The 20518-nt window shown below is 41.7% G+C and overlaps 2 protein-coding genes across 3 annotated transcripts in view; one reads left to right on the top strand and one right to left on the bottom strand.

Annotated features, from left to right (window-relative positions):
* Nucleotides 1–28: 28 nt before the first annotated feature.
* wdr44 (WD repeat domain 44) lies at nucleotides 29–8560 on the bottom strand. The gene is made up of 20 exons (XM_079283057.1): nucleotides 8126–8560; nucleotides 7284–7317; nucleotides 5505–5588; nucleotides 4578–5160; nucleotides 4083–4222; nucleotides 3887–3982; nucleotides 3612–3748; nucleotides 3415–3498; nucleotides 3203–3309; nucleotides 2924–3075; nucleotides 2704–2842; nucleotides 2545–2606; nucleotides 2307–2426; nucleotides 2076–2198; nucleotides 1807–1998; nucleotides 1604–1705; nucleotides 1375–1490; nucleotides 1150–1277; nucleotides 923–1057; nucleotides 29–842 (listed from the first exon to the last, which is right to left on the bottom strand). The coding sequence occupies exons 1-20, from the start codon at nucleotides 8200–8202 to the stop codon at nucleotides 754–756; spliced, it is 2700 nt and encodes an 899-aa protein (XP_079139183.1). The 5' UTR covers nucleotides 8203–8560; the 3' UTR covers nucleotides 29–753.
* A 2589-nt stretch (nucleotides 8561–11149) lies between these two features.
* klhl13 (kelch-like family member 13) overlaps nucleotides 11150–20518 on the top strand; it is a 30229-nt gene continuing 20860 nt past the window's right edge. Inside the window, exons 1-2 of one of the 2 annotated variants that reach the window (XM_079284107.1) lie at nucleotides 11150–11195; nucleotides 12795–12866. In XM_079284107.1, coding sequence (XP_079140233.1) covers nucleotides 12814–12866 — 53 coding nt within the window. In that variant the 5' untranslated portion in view covers nucleotides 11150–11195; nucleotides 12795–12813. Of the gene's footprint in view, nucleotides 11196–12794; nucleotides 12867–15594; nucleotides 15894–20518 lie in introns of those variants that run through there. The other variant, XM_079284106.1, reaches the window with a different exon arrangement.

Below are 20518 nucleotides of genomic sequence, written 5' to 3'. Positions count from 1 at the left end.
TAATCGAGCATTTGGTTCAGTTTACAAAAAGCTACAAGTATTATAGAACTATTTTATAATGTGCTCTCATTGAACAAAACTTATCAAAAGCACTTATGAGCCATTATTGTTTGTGAAAGATTGTAAGATACCCAGCCCTAACCATTAGGAGCCATTAGTAACCGCATTCAGATTTCCCGTACCGTAGGTCTGCGGTCATCTGCTAAAATGTTTTGATATATTTTAGAGGAAAGGCGTGGAAGGCTGAATTTAGAAAAGCAATCTAGATTTCATAGGCACACATTTCAAACCACCTTGCTTTTCAAGACAATGGTTACATCTCTTTACATAAGACACATTAAAATTTGAGTGTGACATTAGGACAGTGTCTTGCACTTGACTTATCTGAAATGTGAAAGCAAAAATAATTAGTAAGGTGCCCATTCTACAACCAAACAGCCTTGCAGCTAAACTCTGTAAATGAACACATACCTGAACAGACCACACACACTTGGCATTTCTGGCTCTTTTTTTTCTTTTCTTAATGCCAAACCATTCACAGTTGCTTGGTATTAAAGATAAAAAACAGAAATGTGACGGAATCACACAGTGTCTGTATTACAGTCAATTTCTTCCATTGTAGGGTCCCTGTTCTCCCGAAGAAGCCACAGAAGGCTCTTTGTCTCGGAGCAATAACCATTAGGTAGTTGGGTGACGGGCCGTCTTTAGGACGGACGGGACCGGGTGTGGGTGAGCGGACGACCTCAGAAGTGCTCAGTACTTTTTTACGTTGATGAAAACCTTGATGGCTCCAGTGAAGTCGGCGGAGAGTAGAACCTCTGTGTGATCCGTCTTCAGGGCTCCTGCGAACGACAACACTATTTTATAGCACTGAAACGGCCTCGGCGTCATGAAAACTGTGCGTGTGTTACTTGCAATGTACCTGAGGGTATCGTTTCAGAGTCTGTGGAGTCCAGGCTCTTGCACTCTGCTTCTGGTTTGTCTGCTCCAGCTTCTGGTGGAACAATAAGGCCTGGGTGCGGTGCAAAAATTGCTGAGGTGACTACTGCGTTGTGTGCTGAAAGATAAGTCCCACACAAACAAATCAATTAAGACAAGTGGTTAGCATTACAATAATGTTTTGTCATTCACCACACGGAGCACAGTTACCTTTAATTCCTTCCCAGAAGTCATTGCGGTCCCGTCGTACGGAAGTGAATTTGCTCAGGTCGTGGTAAGTGCTCCAGATGTACACGTACTTGTCCTCTGAGCCACTGACTATGAAGGAGTAGTCGTGACTGGAGGAAGAGAATCCCGGGGTAAGTCACGGTGCAGAGCAACATAAAAACAAGACTCAACTGTTACCGCTGCTAGTCAAAGATGGGCCCTCGTCACCTGAAGCTGGCCTTGATCTGGCTGCTGCTGTTGACGTAGCCTTTGTATTTCATGGATAAAGACAAGTCCCTCAGGTCATAAAGGCGAATGCGGGAATCATTTGAGGTCACCAAAATCTATCACGGTGATGGGGAAGGAAATGTGTCATTTAGAAGTCTCGACAGGCGTGCCTCATTATGGTGACATCAGACACACCGCAGATGTAGTTGTAGCGGAGATCAGATGTTACCTTATTCTCTCCAGGTAGAGGTTCAATGCTAGTGATTTTCCGCCCAACTTTGTTCCGGCCTCTGGTGGACCTCACGTGAATTTGAGTGTGGTATTTCAGACGCTACGGGATGAGCAAGCAGAAGAACACGTTTAACCTGGAACAAATGCTGTCATGACAAAAACAATAACAACATTAAAAACCATGTCTCAGCAGCCGGGCACCTCTGTGTCATAGAAGATGCATCGGCCATCGTAGGTGCCGATGACGGCGTACTTCCCATTTTGGCAGAAGTTAGCTGCCGTGATGAGGCGTGTCTGGCCGTCCACCTCATTCCACAACGCCACCTTTTTGTCCGGAATGTTCCAGAGCCGGAGCTTTCCATCCAGAGAGCCACTTAAAAAGTATCGGTCATCCTGGGAAACAAGAAGCACGCGTTACTATAAATACAATCTGGGGCGGGGGGGCAGATTTGTGATGAAAATAAACTTACTCTGGGATGGAAAGCAATGGCTGTGACAAAATCAATGTGCTGAAAGCAGCAGAGACACTCTCTCCTGGATATGTGCCACAACCTGACCGTTTTATCCATGGAAGAGGAGAGGAGGAAGAAGTTCTGGATTGCCACACAAATGAAGAGTAAGAGGAGAGTATAAACCAGTACTGTCTAAAGTGTGCGGAGAGGAGAGATTAAAGGATAGAAGAGTTGGCAGTAAGACATCACCTTTGACCAGGACAAGTCCAATAGATCCGCCGTATGACCTTTATACTTGCAGAAGGGGACTTGACGGAAAGGGGCGTTCCTATTATCTTCTGTGTCTGGGTCCTCCGGAGCACAGCTTGCCTGTGGCGAGAGAACAATCTGTTAAAGAGTCTCAACACTGTACAATATACAGCATTGCAATATTTTTACTATTTCTAAATAACAATAATATTTTCTGGAAACGGTTAATGTCACTCACCCCGTGATCGTCAGATTTAGAGGAGCATAAACTTTCCTGAGAAGGAGACGGTGAAACACGACCTGGACGAACAAAATCAGAAGCTGAGCATCGAACTTGAAATAATCGCTTTCATCATTCGACAACAACAAAAAGAATCGGAGATGCCGATGAGGTTACCTTCGGTGTTGTACTTTAACCTCATGTTATTGAAGTAGTCAAAGGCGATCTTTAAGACCCAGATGCGAACCACGTTGTCTTGGCCCGCGGTCGCCAGCAGCCTCCCGCAGTGAGAGAACTTCATCGTCCAAACGGCCCCCTGAGGAAGAGACAACGGCCGCTGTGAAACCGAGCGTCCACTGGTGCGCGTCTTCTCTTAGAACAGCTCGGACGCTCTTACCATGTGCTCTCCACTCAGGTCCTGCACCACTTTAATCTGATCGAAGTCAAAGGGCCCCTTGAAGCTGTGCGCTGCCTTGAACTTGGCAGACCTAGTGTAAGGCATGCCATCATCGTCACTTGATGACTGATCGTCTTGGTCTGTATGGAACACTGAGCGCACCCGAAACAAAAGAAATCACAACTCAGGTCTTCAACATCCTTTGCAGCAGCTGGAGCATAAATATTTCACAAACGGAAATCTAACCAAGTGTAGAAATACTTAAAATGCTTCTTTTACCTTCATCGCGCACACTTTTCACTTTGTTGACCGCCTTCTCTCCATATTCCTCAGCGAAATGCTTGGCCTTCTTAACAGACTTGCCCAGAAACTTTTTAAACTGAGTTCTGGTTGTATGAAATAAGGGACAAAGCAAAAATATTAGATTATACATTTGATCATGTGGTGAGAAGGGGACGAAGATAAATCCCAGGAAGCAGGAACTTCCTCACGTCTTCTGTTTTAGTTTTCCTCCATCTGTGTCTACCAGCGGAGCCTGAGCCTTGTCATCGTCATCCGACTGTGCTGCATCATTCCTGAGAGGAAACAATACAACAGATCTACTTCCTCTGGAAAATGTACCGTTTGTTTTACCGTGCTCAGCGCCAAATGTAACAATACTGCAGCTCGCTAACACAGACAAACTTACGTAATGTACTCCTTGGTCCTCCTCATGATGTGCAGCGTGAGCGGGTTGATCGCCGCAGGAAGTTTCTCTTCTGCCTGGATTAAAGGGATCTCTTCCCCAGTGTCCAAATTCTTGATCATCACACTGGCCAGAATTTCCTGTTTTAAGATAACACACAAGTTCACATTTTGGGAATAAAAAGGGTTTGGTGGAAGGAATGTGCTAGAGGTTGGGGTCGGGGCTTGGATTGGAGCTGAATAAAAATGCAATAAAAACAAACAGAGAGGAGCTCTTACTTCATCCGTCAGTTCTCTACCAGAGTTGGAACGTGGACGATGAGGGCCTGGAGTTTGTCCCCCACTCTGACACGACGCCTGTTCATCCTCATTTTCCTACAAAAAGCAAAAGCAAGCATCGGTGCAATAGATAAGCAAAGTCCTACACCATATACTTTTTCATTTTTGAGCATCTCCGGTCCACAGCCTCACTGACCTTTGCCGTCACTACTTTGTCCCCGCTGGTAGCACTGGCCAGATCCAAGGAATGCTGCAGCTCTTTGGTTAGACTCCTCACGGTGCTGCTGGGAGACACCAGGCCTGAGGGCTCCAGAACATCATCGCTGACTGCAGAAACTGGACAATCGTACAACACAAAACACTTCATCTGAAAAACACCTTCTACTACTCAGTTTGCTCTGCACGGGAATGCAGCGGTTTGACACTGTAGTTTTGCGAGAACGGCGGTAAAAGAGATGCCGTCTAGTACATGGGCTGTGAGATAACTGCATAACCCGAAAATACTTTCTCGTATGACATCAGTGTTGTTTTTCCAACCTTCTCCACACACGCTATTGCTCTAAAGGCTGTACTTTACAGCAACGTCAAACACTTTAAAAAAAGTAACTAACCAAGTGATGTCTAACAGGTTGAATTCAACGTTCACACAACATTTTGAATCAATGTCATCAACTTGAGCTGTTCTCGCTACCTTCCAGTCCACTTGGCCTCAGACACTCCTGGGACTTCTTGGAGGGTAGACTCTGCCAAGCAGGTGGAGGCGGTCTCGGTGGCGGACCTCCGCCGGGAGGGGGTGGGCGCGAGGGAGGAGGCTTCTTGGTGCTTGCTACAATGTCTGGTTCCGCTGTTATGTGCCGCGGGGGTTTCGTCGGCCCAGAGGAGTCCGAGTCGGCCGGCCTGTCCGCGAACGGGACCTGGTCTAAGATGTCTGCGGGTCTCTGCTCCTCCTCCCCATCCAGCTGAATGAGTCCTACGGTGCTGGTGATGTCCGGCGGCTGAACAACCGATGGCCCTGGGAGATCCGTGGGTTCAGAGGCCGGTGAAGAGCACGCTCCGTTCGTCGCTGCGCTTTCCCGTTCTTCCTCTGGCCTCTCGACAAGATGGGGTTCGACAGCTGGCGCTGCGACCTCCACGGGAACTTCCTGAGCATTATTCTCTTCCGTTGGCTCCGGTTCTGCTCTCGCATCGACTTGTAGCTGATCTAACAGTTGAGCCACCTCACCAACGTCACCTACACTTCCCTTTTGACTCTCCTCAATGATGCTGTCAATGATCTATAAAGGAACAGAACAGTCAACTTAACAACACAGCAATTACAATGAAAGTTCCCATGTCCAGCTTAACTACAACAGATATATGTTATATACATGTTTCTTTAGTTAGTAGTTAACACAAAACAAAAACTTCAAGCTGGAGTTATAGCCACATAACAACCTGGAGGGTACAGCAAAGCACACACTGCAGGATATGCCATTCATAAAGCATACCATTAAAAGATATCACTTTTTTTAACACTTTTCAAAATATGAGAATGTGCTGAAACTCCATTGTCTTTGATCTTTCCATTTTATAGCAGTCATCTCGTGCGGGAAACTGTGCAACCAGGAGAAACACTCACCAGTAGGGAATCGTCTTGCTGAGTCTCAGATGCAGCCACTCTGCAGCTCACATCGTGTGCTGCGTTCACTGATCTCTGTACAAACTATCCAGAAAGCAGAAAAACGACCATCAACAGATACACTTTGGAAATAACAAAAGCCGCACGACCAGCTTCGATCACACATTTCTATAAAATGACTAAAACTCTCATAACCAGCTGACTGTTAATTGGACTTTTATTCTTTTGATGCAACTGCTTGCTATGAGGATGAACTCTGCGACTGAAAGTAAATTCAGGGATCCGCACACAGATTCCATCTGAGCATGAGACACTGCTCTGTGGTGCAATTTCCTTTTTCTGCAAAAATCCACATTTTCAGTCATATTTGCTGATTTCAGGCACAGGGCTGTGAGCAAGGTTCACTCCAGGGTCCAATCCCACACCAGCTCAGTACTGTGATGCAGATAAAGTAGTTATAAAGTAGAGACATTTTAAATTCAGTTATCAAGGCCAGATGATACCTTTACATTCTCCTAGCTGTCAATAGGGAGACGCCAGCTCACCAATGCAAGTGGCAGATGTCACGGCTGAGGGTTGAGTATTAGCAGTCGATGACTCATCGCTAAACAGCCTGCGTTAATGTTTTCACGAAAGGGTCCCAATATCTTTCTCTGAAGTCACTTAAGACGGGCGTCATTTCAAGGACAACTACTATAAACACTGCAGTCACCTCTAGATAGTTAACCACAGGGTACTGCTTTAGTTGGTTTTAGGTCACATGTGTCAAACTCAAGGCCCGCCACGTCATTTTATGTGGCCCGCGAATCCGCCAGCAAAAACAATTAACTTTTTTTTTTTTTTTGAAAAATTATTAAAAGTTTGACTTGAAAATAAAAGTATCCCCATGGTCGAAATTATGAGATAGAAAGTTGAAATTATGAGATAGCATGTTGTCTGTGTACCGACATTACAACTATCACAACAGGTGGACAGGAGAGGCAACAGCCCGAAAAGAGGTTTTCCAACATTTGCGAAAGATCGACAAATAATCCCAAAATGTCCACGAAGAGAAAAATTGATGCAGAGGGAAGAACATGTAATGAAAGATGGGAAAGCGAATACATGTTTGTGCTTCAAGGAGAGAAACGTGTCTGTCTTCTGTGTTATGAGGCGTGTCGGTGATGAAGGAATACAATTCACGTCTGCATTTTGACACCAAACACGGAGCTAAATTTAGCCTCCAAGAAAAACATCAAACTGTCCAAGAATTAAAAGGCAGACTGCAATCACAGCAGAATATATTTACAAAAGCTACAATATTTGTACACTTGAATAAACAATAATCAAATGCAGTTTACCAATATGTTCGGGAGAAGTTAGTTATACAGTCTTACAGTTACAACCGGCCCTTTGAGGGCGACCGTGATGCTGATGTGGCCCAGAGTGAAAATGAGTTTGACACCCCTGTTTTAGGTCCAATAGCCATTGTTAAAATACCCAGATTCACGAAAGTCCAATTCTAGTTAACTCTCTATTTTAACTAGCAAGGTAAGCAAACAGGTGGTCATCTTGCTGAGGTACAACTGCTATCAAACAGAAGTAAAAAAAACAACTCGTAACAAACTACCTCAATAGATTCAATAAAGGATTCTAAAGGAATATAATACAAGTTAATTGAACTTGGATAATATGTATTAACTACCTCTACTTCCCTTTCAAGCCTTGGTAACTTTCAAACTAAGCGACTCAGCAGATACTGCCTTGATTAAACAGTGGCCAGGCTTTAGATAAACATACCTGAGGTGAAGGAATGGCGAACTTTGTAGGTGACCTAAAAACCACAAAAAGGTAATGAGGGTCAATGTCTAAAACACAACGTGCTAAAACAAATCTAATCTGAAACCAAACGTGTTGTTATTGTATCTTTCCCCCTTGAGCAGTTAGATGTATGTGTGTGAATTACAACTCTTTTATCCCCCAAAAAAGAAATACAGATGTTCAGACCTCTTCAATCATTAAACCAAAAAAAAAAAACTAAATTGCCACACATTTGGTTTCTACACTTGATCAGTACTAAAACATATAAAACATGATGAATAACATGCACGTGCTGTTAAGTGAATAATGCCCAGGATGGATATTCACATGGTGGCCTCAACTATTGATTTTTACTCCGAACAAACAAAAAAGGAGATAAAGTCCAAGAGGCAAAGTGACAGTTAAATCTTGGGAGCATTTCCCAACAATATTATGAAAACATGGCGATGTTTTAAAAAGCTAAAGCTAAAACCACAAGTTCCCAAAAATGTCAACCTGCTGTATCTTTTTGATGTTGCAATAAACAATGTTTATAAATGGAAATGGTCGATTTGATCTCAGGAATAACATCACGTGACTTGATTATTGCGGTTGACTCTCCCTGCACTGACACCACACCAGTATAGTTTAACACAATACTGACTGGATATAGCTCATCTCTGCCGATAGATATGAGCATTTAGCCATTTTAACGTTAAGTTTGTTAGCTGTCATTGTTACGTTGGATAGGTGCTGATGCCACCAGATGAACCAATCAGAAACACGTGTGCATTGGTCACTCTTATGCGAAGTAATAGTATAAAAAAGACGTGTTTCCTTACACTTTGGGAGATGGAGTCAAATGAACGTCCTCGGGAGCATCATAGAATTCCTCGGTGTCACTTGTATCTGACGCCATGCTAACATGAATGTAGCTCACAAGCTAAATCAACTTCAGTCGCCAGGCAGCTGTCTAGAAGCCTAACCTGCGAGTGTTAAGCGTTACACACACATGCACTTTGTTCCTCTATATACTGCCTTCTCTATATATCTATGTTATCGTATAAATGGCTCGGCCCAGCCTTCCTGTCCAACGTCACTCCATGACTGTTACAGATGAGCCAAAATGCTAGGCTAACAACTCTAATCTGTTCGTTCGACTCACCAACGCCTACTGCTAAACTAGCTCTCTACCCTCCTATACATCTGTCGTTCACAGCACAGTAGCTTCCATGAAATCGGACATCGACGAGTGCGTTTTTTTTTTACAACAGCATACTCTCTCGGTCAGCTGTCAAGCTAATGGGGCCAATGAGCCGCGTCATAAACAAACCACAAACACAAAAAAAATACATCTAACGAACGAGGTGAGTCAAAGGGCGGGGCCCAGACGCTCTTCTTCTTCTACGCTACTATTATGGCAGTTGGAGGATGATGTTGACACACTACTGCCCCATACTGGACTTGTTGAAGAACAGCACGTAACAGAAAACAGGAAAAACCAGGGAGGGGTTGTCGTTTGTATTTTGCAAAAGGCTGGCAAAACGTAGGGATGAGAAGCTAATCTTGGTTGTTTGTTGTTGGGTTAAATCTTTGCACGACTGTTTATTTCGTTCATTTAATATTATTCTACTTCATTGTATATGTTGTGCATTTTTATACTCGATATTTTTTATTTTTTACTCTTTGCTTACCTGTATTATGATGCTGCTGTAGCGAACTAATTTCCCCTTGCGGGATTAATAAAGTATCTATCTATCTATCTATCTATCTATCTATCTATCTATCTATCTATCTATCTATCTATCTATCTATCTATCTATCTATCTATCTATCTGTCTGTCTGTCTGTCTGTCTGTCTGTCTGTCTGTCTGTCTGTCTGTCTGTCTGTCTGTCTATCTATCTATCTATCTATCTATCTATCTATCTATCTATCTATCTATCTATCTATCTATCTATCTATCTATCTATCTATCTCATCACCGAAATCAGTGCAGCCTAGAGCATCGCTGATCCTGGATTTTGAGACAAATACCAATATAGATATTTGACAAAATAAGAAATACAGAACCAAGACATTTTTTTTGCAAAATTGTATTACATTTGGTTATTAAAGAAATGTGGCCAATATATGTTGGCTGCTGACCAGAACATTTTACAGTGGAAAAACTGCCATGTACAGAGATATGTCTGTGATGTGCTAAAACTGTGAAAAACTGTGTTCCCAGTATTGTAACCTGAGGTCACACAATGATAATCAAAACTTTTTTTAAATTGAAAAATCATGCAGAAATAACTGATTCTGGAATGTGTGCGTGAATCTTTAATTATAAACTTAAATTATCCAAGAACATTTAATTACATGGTACTGTATACCAGTTGGATGGTTCATGAACAGCCAGTGCAACTCATGAGGTGAGAATTGGTTGGTAAAATATGCGCATAAATTAGCAGCTGCAAGTCCCATTCATTCACACATAACACAGGCAGCCACTTATATACACTGTAGAGCCATCAACAGTGAATCAAAATTAGCATTGCATTTTAAGTCTGTTCCAACGTGCTCTTTGTTCCAGATCAATGCATCAGTTGATAAATAAGCTTGCAATTTCATTGATGATTGGAGAGGACAAAAAGGTGGCAGTGGTAGATGAGTGATTATACAAATAGCCTCAGTGCATTTTAATGAATGCATTTGGGAATTTTGTTTTTGGCCATATTGTAGACTTGCATTCACATTATCAAGCATGCATAGAATATGAATTGCAAAAAATTATTACTGTTGTGTTTTAAGCTTTTTAATTTTCCTCAAACATGTTTAAATGTTTGCAACTAAACCCCAAAGTCAGTGTGTTTTGCATCATACGGTTGATTTTTGATTGGTAGGCTTTGGTAAATGAACATTTAACAATTCACCTTATAGGAGTATTTCAAAAATACTCTCGATAAATCGTTTCTTCAACTTTTGATTATTAATCAATGAATAATAATTTTAAAATAATTTAAAAAACAGTCTAAGGATCTTGAAACTTCAGTAGCATTAAACAGCATTCAAAGGAAAACATATTACATAAATAAATAAATAAATAAATAAATGTGGTATGCTTGTCTGTCTCCTTTGTTGAGGAAGCTTCTGAGTGTGGAGATAAGGACGTGTGTGAGTGTGTATTTGTGTACAAATCAAATTCAAGTAGGGACTTTGTCAATACTTGAATGTGAGAGCAAGAGATAAAGACCTAAGCGTCAGCACTTGTGATAATATAAAAAGTAGAGTAAATGGAGTTAGCAATGTATGTTGACTGTAATAAATCCTAACATCCACATCCACTGCATCTGTGCAGTTAATGTAGAATTGTTTTACCTAAATCACTCAAATCACTCTAAAACCAAAGTTTGCTTTCTGCTTTTCTGCTTTATTTTCATAGATTTTTTAATTACCACATGCACAGCACTAGAGGTTCTTCATTAAGCCCTGCTTTGCTTCAAAGACTCTGTGAGTCCTTGTTACTTTTCTTAAGATGATATTTCCTGTGTTTTCACACAGAGAGCCAATTGTTTTCCTTGTAACTAATCCCGGGCGTTGTAAGGACACATCAGATCTCCATAATCAATTTACCGGTAACCTTATTTTTCCAAGTAAAGCAAGCACAGACATTTGTTTCAGGGCATGAACGCTTCACAGAAAGACGACTCCTCTTTGGAAAAGACTTTATTTAGTAACGGAAGTTTTGAGCCAATGAGAAAAGATTGCCATACTCTTCCACCAATGGGAAGTGTGGATACTCCAGCTCTGCTAGTAAGCGACGATTTCATTGGCTAGAAATAGGAAGGAGGCTCCAAGTGGTATAAGTGGATTTGAGGGGCTTGGGAAGGAAAACAAGGACGCTAGTCAACGATATCGCGTTGTTGAAGGTATGGAATCTGCTATTTAAAAGTTTACAGAGTGTATTTGCGATACATATGTTCATTGAAATATCATATATATAGCAAGGTTGTATTAAGCTCAACAAATACCGGGTTGACAGGTAGTCACAGTCATGTGTTGGTGGTAAGCCAACCAGCCTGACTAACTAATAACTAAGCCAACTAACTCGTTAAGACCCCGGTCTTTTAGTAGTTAGTTAAGCTGACCTAGCTAGCGAACGATGTATACCAGCAACTAACTTAACAGTCATATAGCCGGTTGTCCTGCTTCTAATGTTATCTCAAGCTAGCCAATGTTAAAGGGTTAGCTTGGCTAGTTAGCCACATAGCCTGTTCCCACTGGAGATGTAACGACTGTGTTGCGGCAACATGGCCAGAAAACTAGCAAAAGCTCCGATCTGTCAGCGTGTCTTCACGTGACAATATAACTGTATAAGTCTGGACGCAATAAAGACACTTTTAACGCCAGATCCTGGTAGGCTGAAAGCTTCTGCTAGCAAGCAAGTGGGCTACCTCGCCGTAGACTTAGTGACATGTATCTCACTTTAGCTTTTAAAGGAACGTTCCACCTCGTGCCTGTCTGAGAGCTTTTTCAGAGGTAAGCTGTCAACTCCTATCAGTTCTGTGTCACTAAAATTATGTCATTTTTAACAGGAACCAGACTAGTGAGGAAACTTTACCGTGGGCCAGTTGTCATTCTTCTAAGACATTGCTGTACGCCTTTCATTTTGTCCAACATATCAGCTGAATTTCAAAATAAGAGGTGGTTCTGTCAAAAAAACAACACACTGCAGATATTTTTAACTTCAATTCGCCTAGTTCTGTGTAAAGCAACAAGTTAGAAATATGATGCCACTGTCACATGTCAGAAGGGGATGGGGCTCAAGGAAAGCCCATTGCACCTCGCCATCAACTTCTGTGGGACATGAATGCAAATATATTCACATTATTTTGAGATAATCACTAAACTTCAAGAGCTAATGAGGCCACAGGTGTGTGTGTAGCTAAAGTCTGTCACACAGACACACATGTTTGCTTTCAGGATAAACTTGAAAGTCAACTTTTTGGTATTTACTCAATCTGATGCCATTATTAGTCTTATTTAGAAATATGTGAAACTTTTAAAGTTTAAATTATGCTAGGTGTTGCTATTTATTGCTCCTTCTCAGTTGTAGAAAATATACATTTTGATGCTTTCTTTTTACCTTTTTAATACTGTGTAACTGTAAGGTAGTTTTACTTGTGATCTGTAGTGAAATAATACTGTTGTTTACTCCTGTATCTTTTGGAAATAAGAGTGCCAGATTCTGAAATCATCTATGCATGACTGTAGAAAGAGTTTCTCTGTTACAACAATGGGATACTGTCCAAATTAGACAATACATTGTATGTTTAATAGTGTGCGGACTGCAACATTTAAATAAAAAAGGAAGTTTGGTTAAACGTGCAGATACGAAATTGACTTGCTGAATCAAAACGCGTCTTCATGTAACTGCTTAATCTTGCTTTTCTTGGGTGAAATTTAATGTTTGTTTTGACAAAAGACTTAATTCAAATGTTAAAGTACCATTTCTTTATGTTTTTGAGGTGTGGTTTTGGCGAGGGTATGGAGCACCCTGTACACAGAGGGGAGACGATGCCCATTGGACTACATGACAGGTAATGTGCAATGTCTCATATTTCATTATTCTGCTGGCAACTGTAAAAATGTGTATTTGTGGACTTTTCACTGTACACATTCTACTGCCAAAAAGTTATTAACAGTAGCTGTAGTAGTAGCTGTTTTGCAACCCTGTAAAATTACCAATTCAAATCAATGAATTTTTGACTCAGGATTGATGGTTCATCATAATAATTCTTGACTCGTATACAGTACAGCATGTATCTTCAGTTCTGTCTGTCGGGGCTAGGTAATGGCTTCTCCCTGGAATTGAAGTTGTTAATCAGGTAATCCCTGATTGGATTATAAGAAAGAAAAGCATGCTGGCACTCATAAACAGGGTGGAGAGCCACGCTAAGCATCTTACCAGAGTGTCACCCAAGGTGTTTCTGTGACATTAGTTCCCCTGTGGCCTAGATTGCCTTTGCATAATGATGGCAAAATGTGTCACTATTTGCCAGCAATCATTCTGTCACTCAAACATTATTGTCACAGCCCACTTTGCTTACTTGTTTGGTCTACATACACTGAAATAGGAGTTTTCAACTGGGCACAGTGCTGGTGCTGGCAACATACAAATGTTTTTACGTGCTGACAACATGTGGGAGTTTAATTAGCATAAGAGAAACTGGTACGTCGTGCACTTTTTCTCAACTTCCAACAGAATATCAGCAAAGTTATGGAATAGCATAAACTTATCGAGATCAAGCCTGTGACTGATGACCGATGGGGTGACACATTTGGGCAAGTTTTTCCTTCAGTTGGGTTCTGAGGAATGTTTAGTTTCACCGCAAGGAAGCTCCCGAAGAGCCGTGCGTTTTTATTTGTTGCATACCTTTTTTTTTTTATAGGTAGCACCAAATGGTTGCATACGGATGTGTTTTTAAAATTAGACACCCGAGGAAGGCGCTTGGCTGATAGTTTTATGTGCTTTTGATCCAATTTGTCTCCTTTGCCCATCGACAGGATTGTGACTGGAGGTGGGTGAGACACCAACTGGATGAGCAGTTGTGGAGCGTAAATAACAGATCGTAGAATCAAACATTGCTAGTTTACATGAATGAAGGAAGCAGCAGTTCTCCGTCAGCTTATTGCTGTTTTCATTATTGGCAAGGAATCTCTGTCTGACATGGAGGAAGAGCACCTTTACTTTGGACTTGTGAATCCTAATAATTCTTGCTGTGCCATTACTTCTGTAGTAATATGACCCATACTGATGTTTTTCTCGTTAGCCAATATGAGGACATTTGCTTTGTGAGGTAGTTAAACTGGAATTGACTTCTTCGATACCGGTTGCCTGGGGCTTAAAAGTGAATCTTTAAACTAACATGACCGTGTTCATGTTATTATGTATTACATCAGACGTTGCTGTTTCTTAGTCTCTTGCACAGTAATCCAACACATCTAATTGATTTCATAAAAGTGGGGCAGGACGATAGGCATGACAACTTGTGTTTTCTGAGAGATATGAGTTATCTGAACGTTGGGTACAGCAGCGCTGCAGCGTCTCATTTGCTAAAAGCCTTTCTTTATTTTTTTTACACAAGGGGTGTCTTTAAGTGGAGAGTTGATGGGGCATCCTGGTGGCCTAAGGCTCCAGTATACGCGTATGAACTTTTTCTTCTCCAGGACGACCTGACCATGAGCCGCCACATCCCCTGTTTGAGTCTGGCTATAGTGCTTTGTTGCATCATTTAGGAAAGGTTTATCATACCAGAGGGGTTGCTGTAAGTGTGAATCAGAAAGTTTGGTGTGAGCTGTGTTGGTACACCTGTTTGTTAATTTACACTGATTGCTCTCGGGCTGACTCTACTCATGAACACTCCAGAATAACACTCATTTATCCCTCTGTCTGTTTTATTGTTTAGCCAAAATGCAAAGCACAGCCGCGTCCAAACATGATATGTGGGAAAAGCCTACATCTTAAATCGAGGGATTTTTGAGCATGTTGTCAGAATTATCTGTTAATTCGCCTTAGTGGCTCTCCAAGTCTTGAAACTTGGAATACAACGGTGACGAGACATACGCTGAAAAGAGAATACATATTTGAACTCTTTTCCATTTGACTGCTGCGCCCACTAGAAAGCGATTGCAGTGGAAACGTCTTGTAGTGATCACGTCTGTCCAAGTCAAATTATTATAACCATGTTATAAACACATTTCATGCAGATTGCCATCTATTTGGCCTTTTTGTTTTACAAGAATATTACATACTGAAGTGCTATTTACTGAATTATATTGACCGTTTCAAAATACAGTACAGCTGCTTCAAACGTGATGTTGATTGTTTTATGGGGGGCTTCAACCACAGCTGCATTCCCTGTGCCCATATCTTAAATATACATTTTTAAAATTTTCTCCATATGTTGTCATGTATAAAAATACCCCAGATGAACACTGAGGACTACTTGATTACTTAATATCCAGACTTCAACGCATAAGGAATAACTGAGTACCATAGTTAAATCCCAAATGTCACCCAGGGTTTTTTTTTGTGTTCTTTCTCCTACTCCTTTATCTCTCCTCCATGTCTTTACATGGAGCAGATATCCAGAACTGTAATCACAGCTCCTTTAACAAGGTGGCACTGTTGCTCAGCTGCTGGGCTTTTCATAAACCATGAAAGGGTGATGGGAAGGCTGGGCTTCTCCCCCCCCCCCCCCCCCCCCCCCCTCGCCTTCCACAAGACAGCCGTGAATGCAGCAGGACAAGTAGTCGTGGTGGATGCAATCTATTGGCGTCTCTGTGCTGCTGCCCTGACTGAAGCCCGCACTGCCTCTACCAGTGTATTTCTGTAGCTGCTGCTGCTGCTCTCCCTCCTCCTTAAATGGTGTGGGCAGAGTGGGATGGAAGACTGCGTCGGGAACCTTTTCATGGAAATGGTCTTTGCCGTTGGTCTTGCTGTAGCACCAGTCTGGTGACACCAACATGCCGTTGAAATGGAAAAGCGGTTCTCCCGTCAGCTGGAAATTCCCAGTACCCGTTCTTAAGACATCCCGGTCCTCACCCCTTTCACCTGCCTACATGTGAGTACGAGCTGAACAGCATTCTCATCATACCATTGTGGTACTGGGGAGATGTTTCTTATTTCTTTGTAAATCTTTTTTTTTTCGTTGCAGCCCTAATTAGGCAGAATGCGACCGAGCCTCGTAGTGTGTCAGGTTTGCCTTGCCCTGCATGCATTGTGTAGTTCTGCTCCTGTGCAGAAGGACTCATTTTGCCAGCTATAGTCGGGACACGGCGAGCACCACATCCCCGACTCTTGCCCCCTCCCTGTGGCTCTGTTTATTTGGGAGCAGGGACTCGGCAGCTTGGGAGGAGCCTGCCTTTGTCAGGATGTCTGGCGTGCCCTGGTTTAGACGCTATTGTCATCTGCTACTGTTCAGGATGGTGGGGGGGGGGTAGAATGAAAGTGCCTCTCGCCATCCTCGCCCTCTCGCCGTTTCCTGCTGCTCTGCTGAAATGGACAAGTGTCTCGGTTGACTTTTGTTCCATGGCTTTGGCCTACAGAGTGAGAGAAGCAAAAGCTTGAAAACAACACAGTTTACATGGCATGCTAGGCTAGCCGATAGCCTTAAGGTCATTTTATAGGCTTACTCGGGTGGGTTTTTGCAAAATTGGATTGATGCAGTCTCCAGTTATCATGCAGCTTTACTTATGAGCTTAATTTTGCTAGGTTTACAGAAATGTTTATTTTAGACATATTACTGCATCCCAGCAAGAGACATCTGTGCTCATCCTCAGTGAAGCCGGTCACATCTCCTACATGACGAGCTCTAAATGCACAAAACATGTACATTTACCATATAGTCCTTAAGTACACATCAAGTAAGGCTCCTCAAAATCATTCCACTTTGTAAGCTCTTTACAAAATGACATGATGAATGCTTCGCTATTATTGACTCTGTAATTTTGGTTTTAATCTTGGTAGTTTAGCTGGAACACCCTGATGCACACATGCACGCACACACATAAATTCACATCTCGGAAGCTGTCCAGTTCTACCACAGTCCTATCTGTTGGCCACTGAGCAGCTCCACTGGAGCAGTTGGGGGGGGGGGGGGGGGTTAAGGGCCTTGCTCAAGGGCACCTTAGTGGCTGTAGCAGTCATTGTTCTTTCACCTCCCCACCCGGGTTTATTCAGACGGCTGCAACCAGCAACCTTCCAGTTATTTTAGCTCCACTGGGATCTATAATAGAAAGGCCCAAACTGTGTTGTAGTTCACAATGTAGTTGGCAAACAAGGAGCGGAAATTTCTGTGTAAATCTCCATCTTGTCCATGAACATTTAATAATAATCCAGTCTGCAGATATGTTGCGCCGTTGTTGGTGATTTGTTTGAGTTTTTGTTGTGTAATAAAGCTCCTTCAAAATAAAGCAGCACAAGTCAACGCTAAAAAAATGTATTTCTTGCTGGTTCGTACAGATTTTTGTCATAAAAGAATTTTTATTTATTTGTTGTGGGGCATTTAAATGATCATATCGTTGTATGTTTGCAAATTTATATTTGCTGTATAATTTAGAATTTCTGTATAAATTGTCATAGACCGGCCATGGTCCGTTTCTATGTGGTGTACTCGATTACTTTACATCTTATCTTGATAACTCATCTTTTTGGGCTTATTTCTAAACTCATTTAAAAAAATAAATCACGCTGTCAATGCTGTAAAGTGACTTAACTACTGTATGTCATCAGTATCCTCCTCCCACTACAGCATTAATCAGGACCAGTATGCAGGATCTTAACACCAACGCGTCTAACACAACTCTACCAATGAAAACGCAAGGGCGACAGACAGTGCATTGAATGTACTTAAGATGCGGGCGGGTGGCACTAGCGTGTCTTCATTGGAGAACACACACCAACGCCTTGAGGCTCCACCTCACTCTGCCCTCCCAGACCACGTACTATTTTTGAAACGTGTACATTGTGAGCTAATATTGGGACCCCCAATTATAGGTTACTCTGTGGTCAGGGAGAAGTCCCTCTTTATAGGTCCTTTGAGTGGCGCAACTGTCCGCTTGGCTTTGGAGACATTTTTAACTTGGTGTGCTGCAGCTCGGGTAATCTTTGCATATGGAGGACACATGCGAGAGGGTTTAAAATATCTGTCACACATGATTTATAAATAATTTGTTTTTCACGATGTCTGTTTTTGAAACCGCCCTAATCTAAATATAGACCGGAGAACTGCTTGTGGTGCAGATTTCAATGCTAGCAATGGAACTGTTTAAGATCTACTGCCGGCACGGCTCATAGAATAATCTTCCGCTCAGTAAACCGTCATTGGGTTTTATATTTCATTTCACATAGAGTCTGGGAAATGAATGTCATCCCTCATCTTACAGCGGTTCAGTACAAAGCGCTTAATATATGTGTGACTGCTGTCTATAATAATCTCCTCTCGGGAGGCGTCATGGTGAGCCGGCAACCTCAACTGCGGCAAAGCCGGTTAGATTCCAGTCGGGGACCTTTACCCCCCCCCCTTTCCTCTCTCGCTATGTTTTCTGTCAACAATCTCATCGAGGCAAAATGGGAATGAGAAAATCAATCCTTCAAAGGAAATCTAAAAATGAAATCACACCTTGCACATTCTGTGCTCCAGCACATTAAAGTCTAGAAGTGATTTATCTACTGCCGTCCTTTGGTTCTACTGATTTTTATATATATATATATATATATATATATATATATATATATATATATATATTTTGTTTTAAAGAAATGCACACTTTAAGAAAATAAAACATGCAGGCTGCTGCTAAAATGGCTTACGACTTAAGTCAAAGCAATCTAAGTTTTTACAAAAGTATTTCTAGTGTATCGACTGTAACTAAAGCCAGTGTGACCAGATTACATTCAATGTGGAAGGTACAGCTATATAAGTCAAATGAAAGCTTTTCTCTTTCAACAGATATTTGTGACCGTAGATGCGTCTCGTGTTTCGTCAAATCCTTCTGCTGCTGAATCCTCTGCTGCTGCTGTTATGAGCCCACTGCTTCACATTCTTTGAAACCTACTTTTATTACCAACTTGTATTAATTTGTTCGATGAATTAAACAATTCATCTGTTCTAAAATTAATAGGAAAAAAATGTTAATTTGACAGCTGGCATGAAACTGAATAAGAGCTGTTTTTTGCGCTGAGAATTTTCATTTACTTTGAACGTCATCTGATGTTTTAAAAATGCATTAAACAATGGAATTGTACTCAAGGGTGTCACCAGATACTTCTTATGTGTTAATTGGACTCAGCCAGGGATGATGTTCAAACTACAATACTGTACGATTGTACTCTAAAGTGCAAGTACAGATGGAGAAAACCAAAATGTGACCATGGATGGATACGGCTTGTCCGCTTCAGTTCCCTGTCAGAAATGGTTTTCTCACAGTAAGGTAGAGCGCTAAAAAGCCTCTTTCTTTAAGCCCAAATGCGTGCTGATGTCCCCGTCCACCGCAGTACATTGCTTGGTTTCTGTGCTGTAACTCCAATCTGCTTCTCCAAACCATACTCTACTGTAGGTCATACACAATAGATAAGTACCTCGTACAACCCTCACGTGTGTCTTATTCCTAACATGTGTTGGCTTCTCCATTTTGATGGAAGGCAGAGAATCGGCCGGTGTGCCACATCAGCTAAAAGGTAGTTCCACTGAATCAAGCTGCTCTTCAATACGCCGAGTGACTGATTAACATGGTCTCTAAATGCCAGGCTGTCGATGGACACTGATCACAGTGATGTCAAACAATATATGATCAGTTTCATTAAACCGGAGTGCAACATCTGCCATTGTTTGTAAATGAGTGTCAGATTTAGAGCATCGTGGTGGAGCTTTTAATGTATCTGCCTTTTTGGAATGGACATTAGGTTCTTGCTGACCGGTGGCCGTATTTTGTACAAAATGCATTGGATCCACACGGGGATCATTTATTTTCATTGAAAGGCCTAAAGGGAAGGCCCGGGTGGTCTGGCTGGCAGAGCATCAACCGAGTTCAAACTGTTTTTTGAAATTTTAAGGCACTCATCAATTTTTTTTTTTTTTGATGCAAAGGCTGTGTCCTTTTGAAAGCGCTCTTTGATTATTAAGTGTAATTACAGACTCATTAAAACTGACAAATTGCTCAGATTCTAAGCATGATTGGAGCAATTATCTGGAGATCGTGGAAGGTTTGTTGTGGACAGAGTGAGCCGTCAATACAACGCATAACCTAATCGCTAAACTCATCAAGTTCACATAGTCTGCATGCATTTTGTGGCACCCTGGGGGGTTATTTTCACATGTTTTGTTTATCATATCGCAGATTTTCTGCTCTCATGAACACTGGAACTTTCTCTAATCCAATTGGTTCCACATTTACTCCCCTTTTTTTCTTTTTGGAACAGTTTAATCCATGCTAATCTGTTTTTAAATCAGAATATTTACGTGTGATTTCCAGCAATTTAAGAGTCTGTGAATAGTACATTGCAACCATCCATTCAGGTGGTTAAGCCACAGTATTAATTAGGGAAGTGCCAATTTGACCATAATGGGGCAGAGCAAACAACCATTTGTCAAACACAGATGTTTGAATATTCTGATAAGTGATCGCAGATCAAGGCTTGTTTTTAAAAGCCAACGTCTGTATTTATTAAGATGATGGACATGTTCAT

Source organism: Melanostigma gelatinosum (genome assembly GCF_949748355.1).
Source record: "Melanostigma gelatinosum genome assembly, chromosome: 14".
Lineage (NCBI taxonomy): Eukaryota > Metazoa > Chordata > Actinopteri > Perciformes > Zoarcidae > Melanostigma > Melanostigma gelatinosum.
This window is presented reverse-complemented; position numbering and strand designations above follow the sequence as displayed.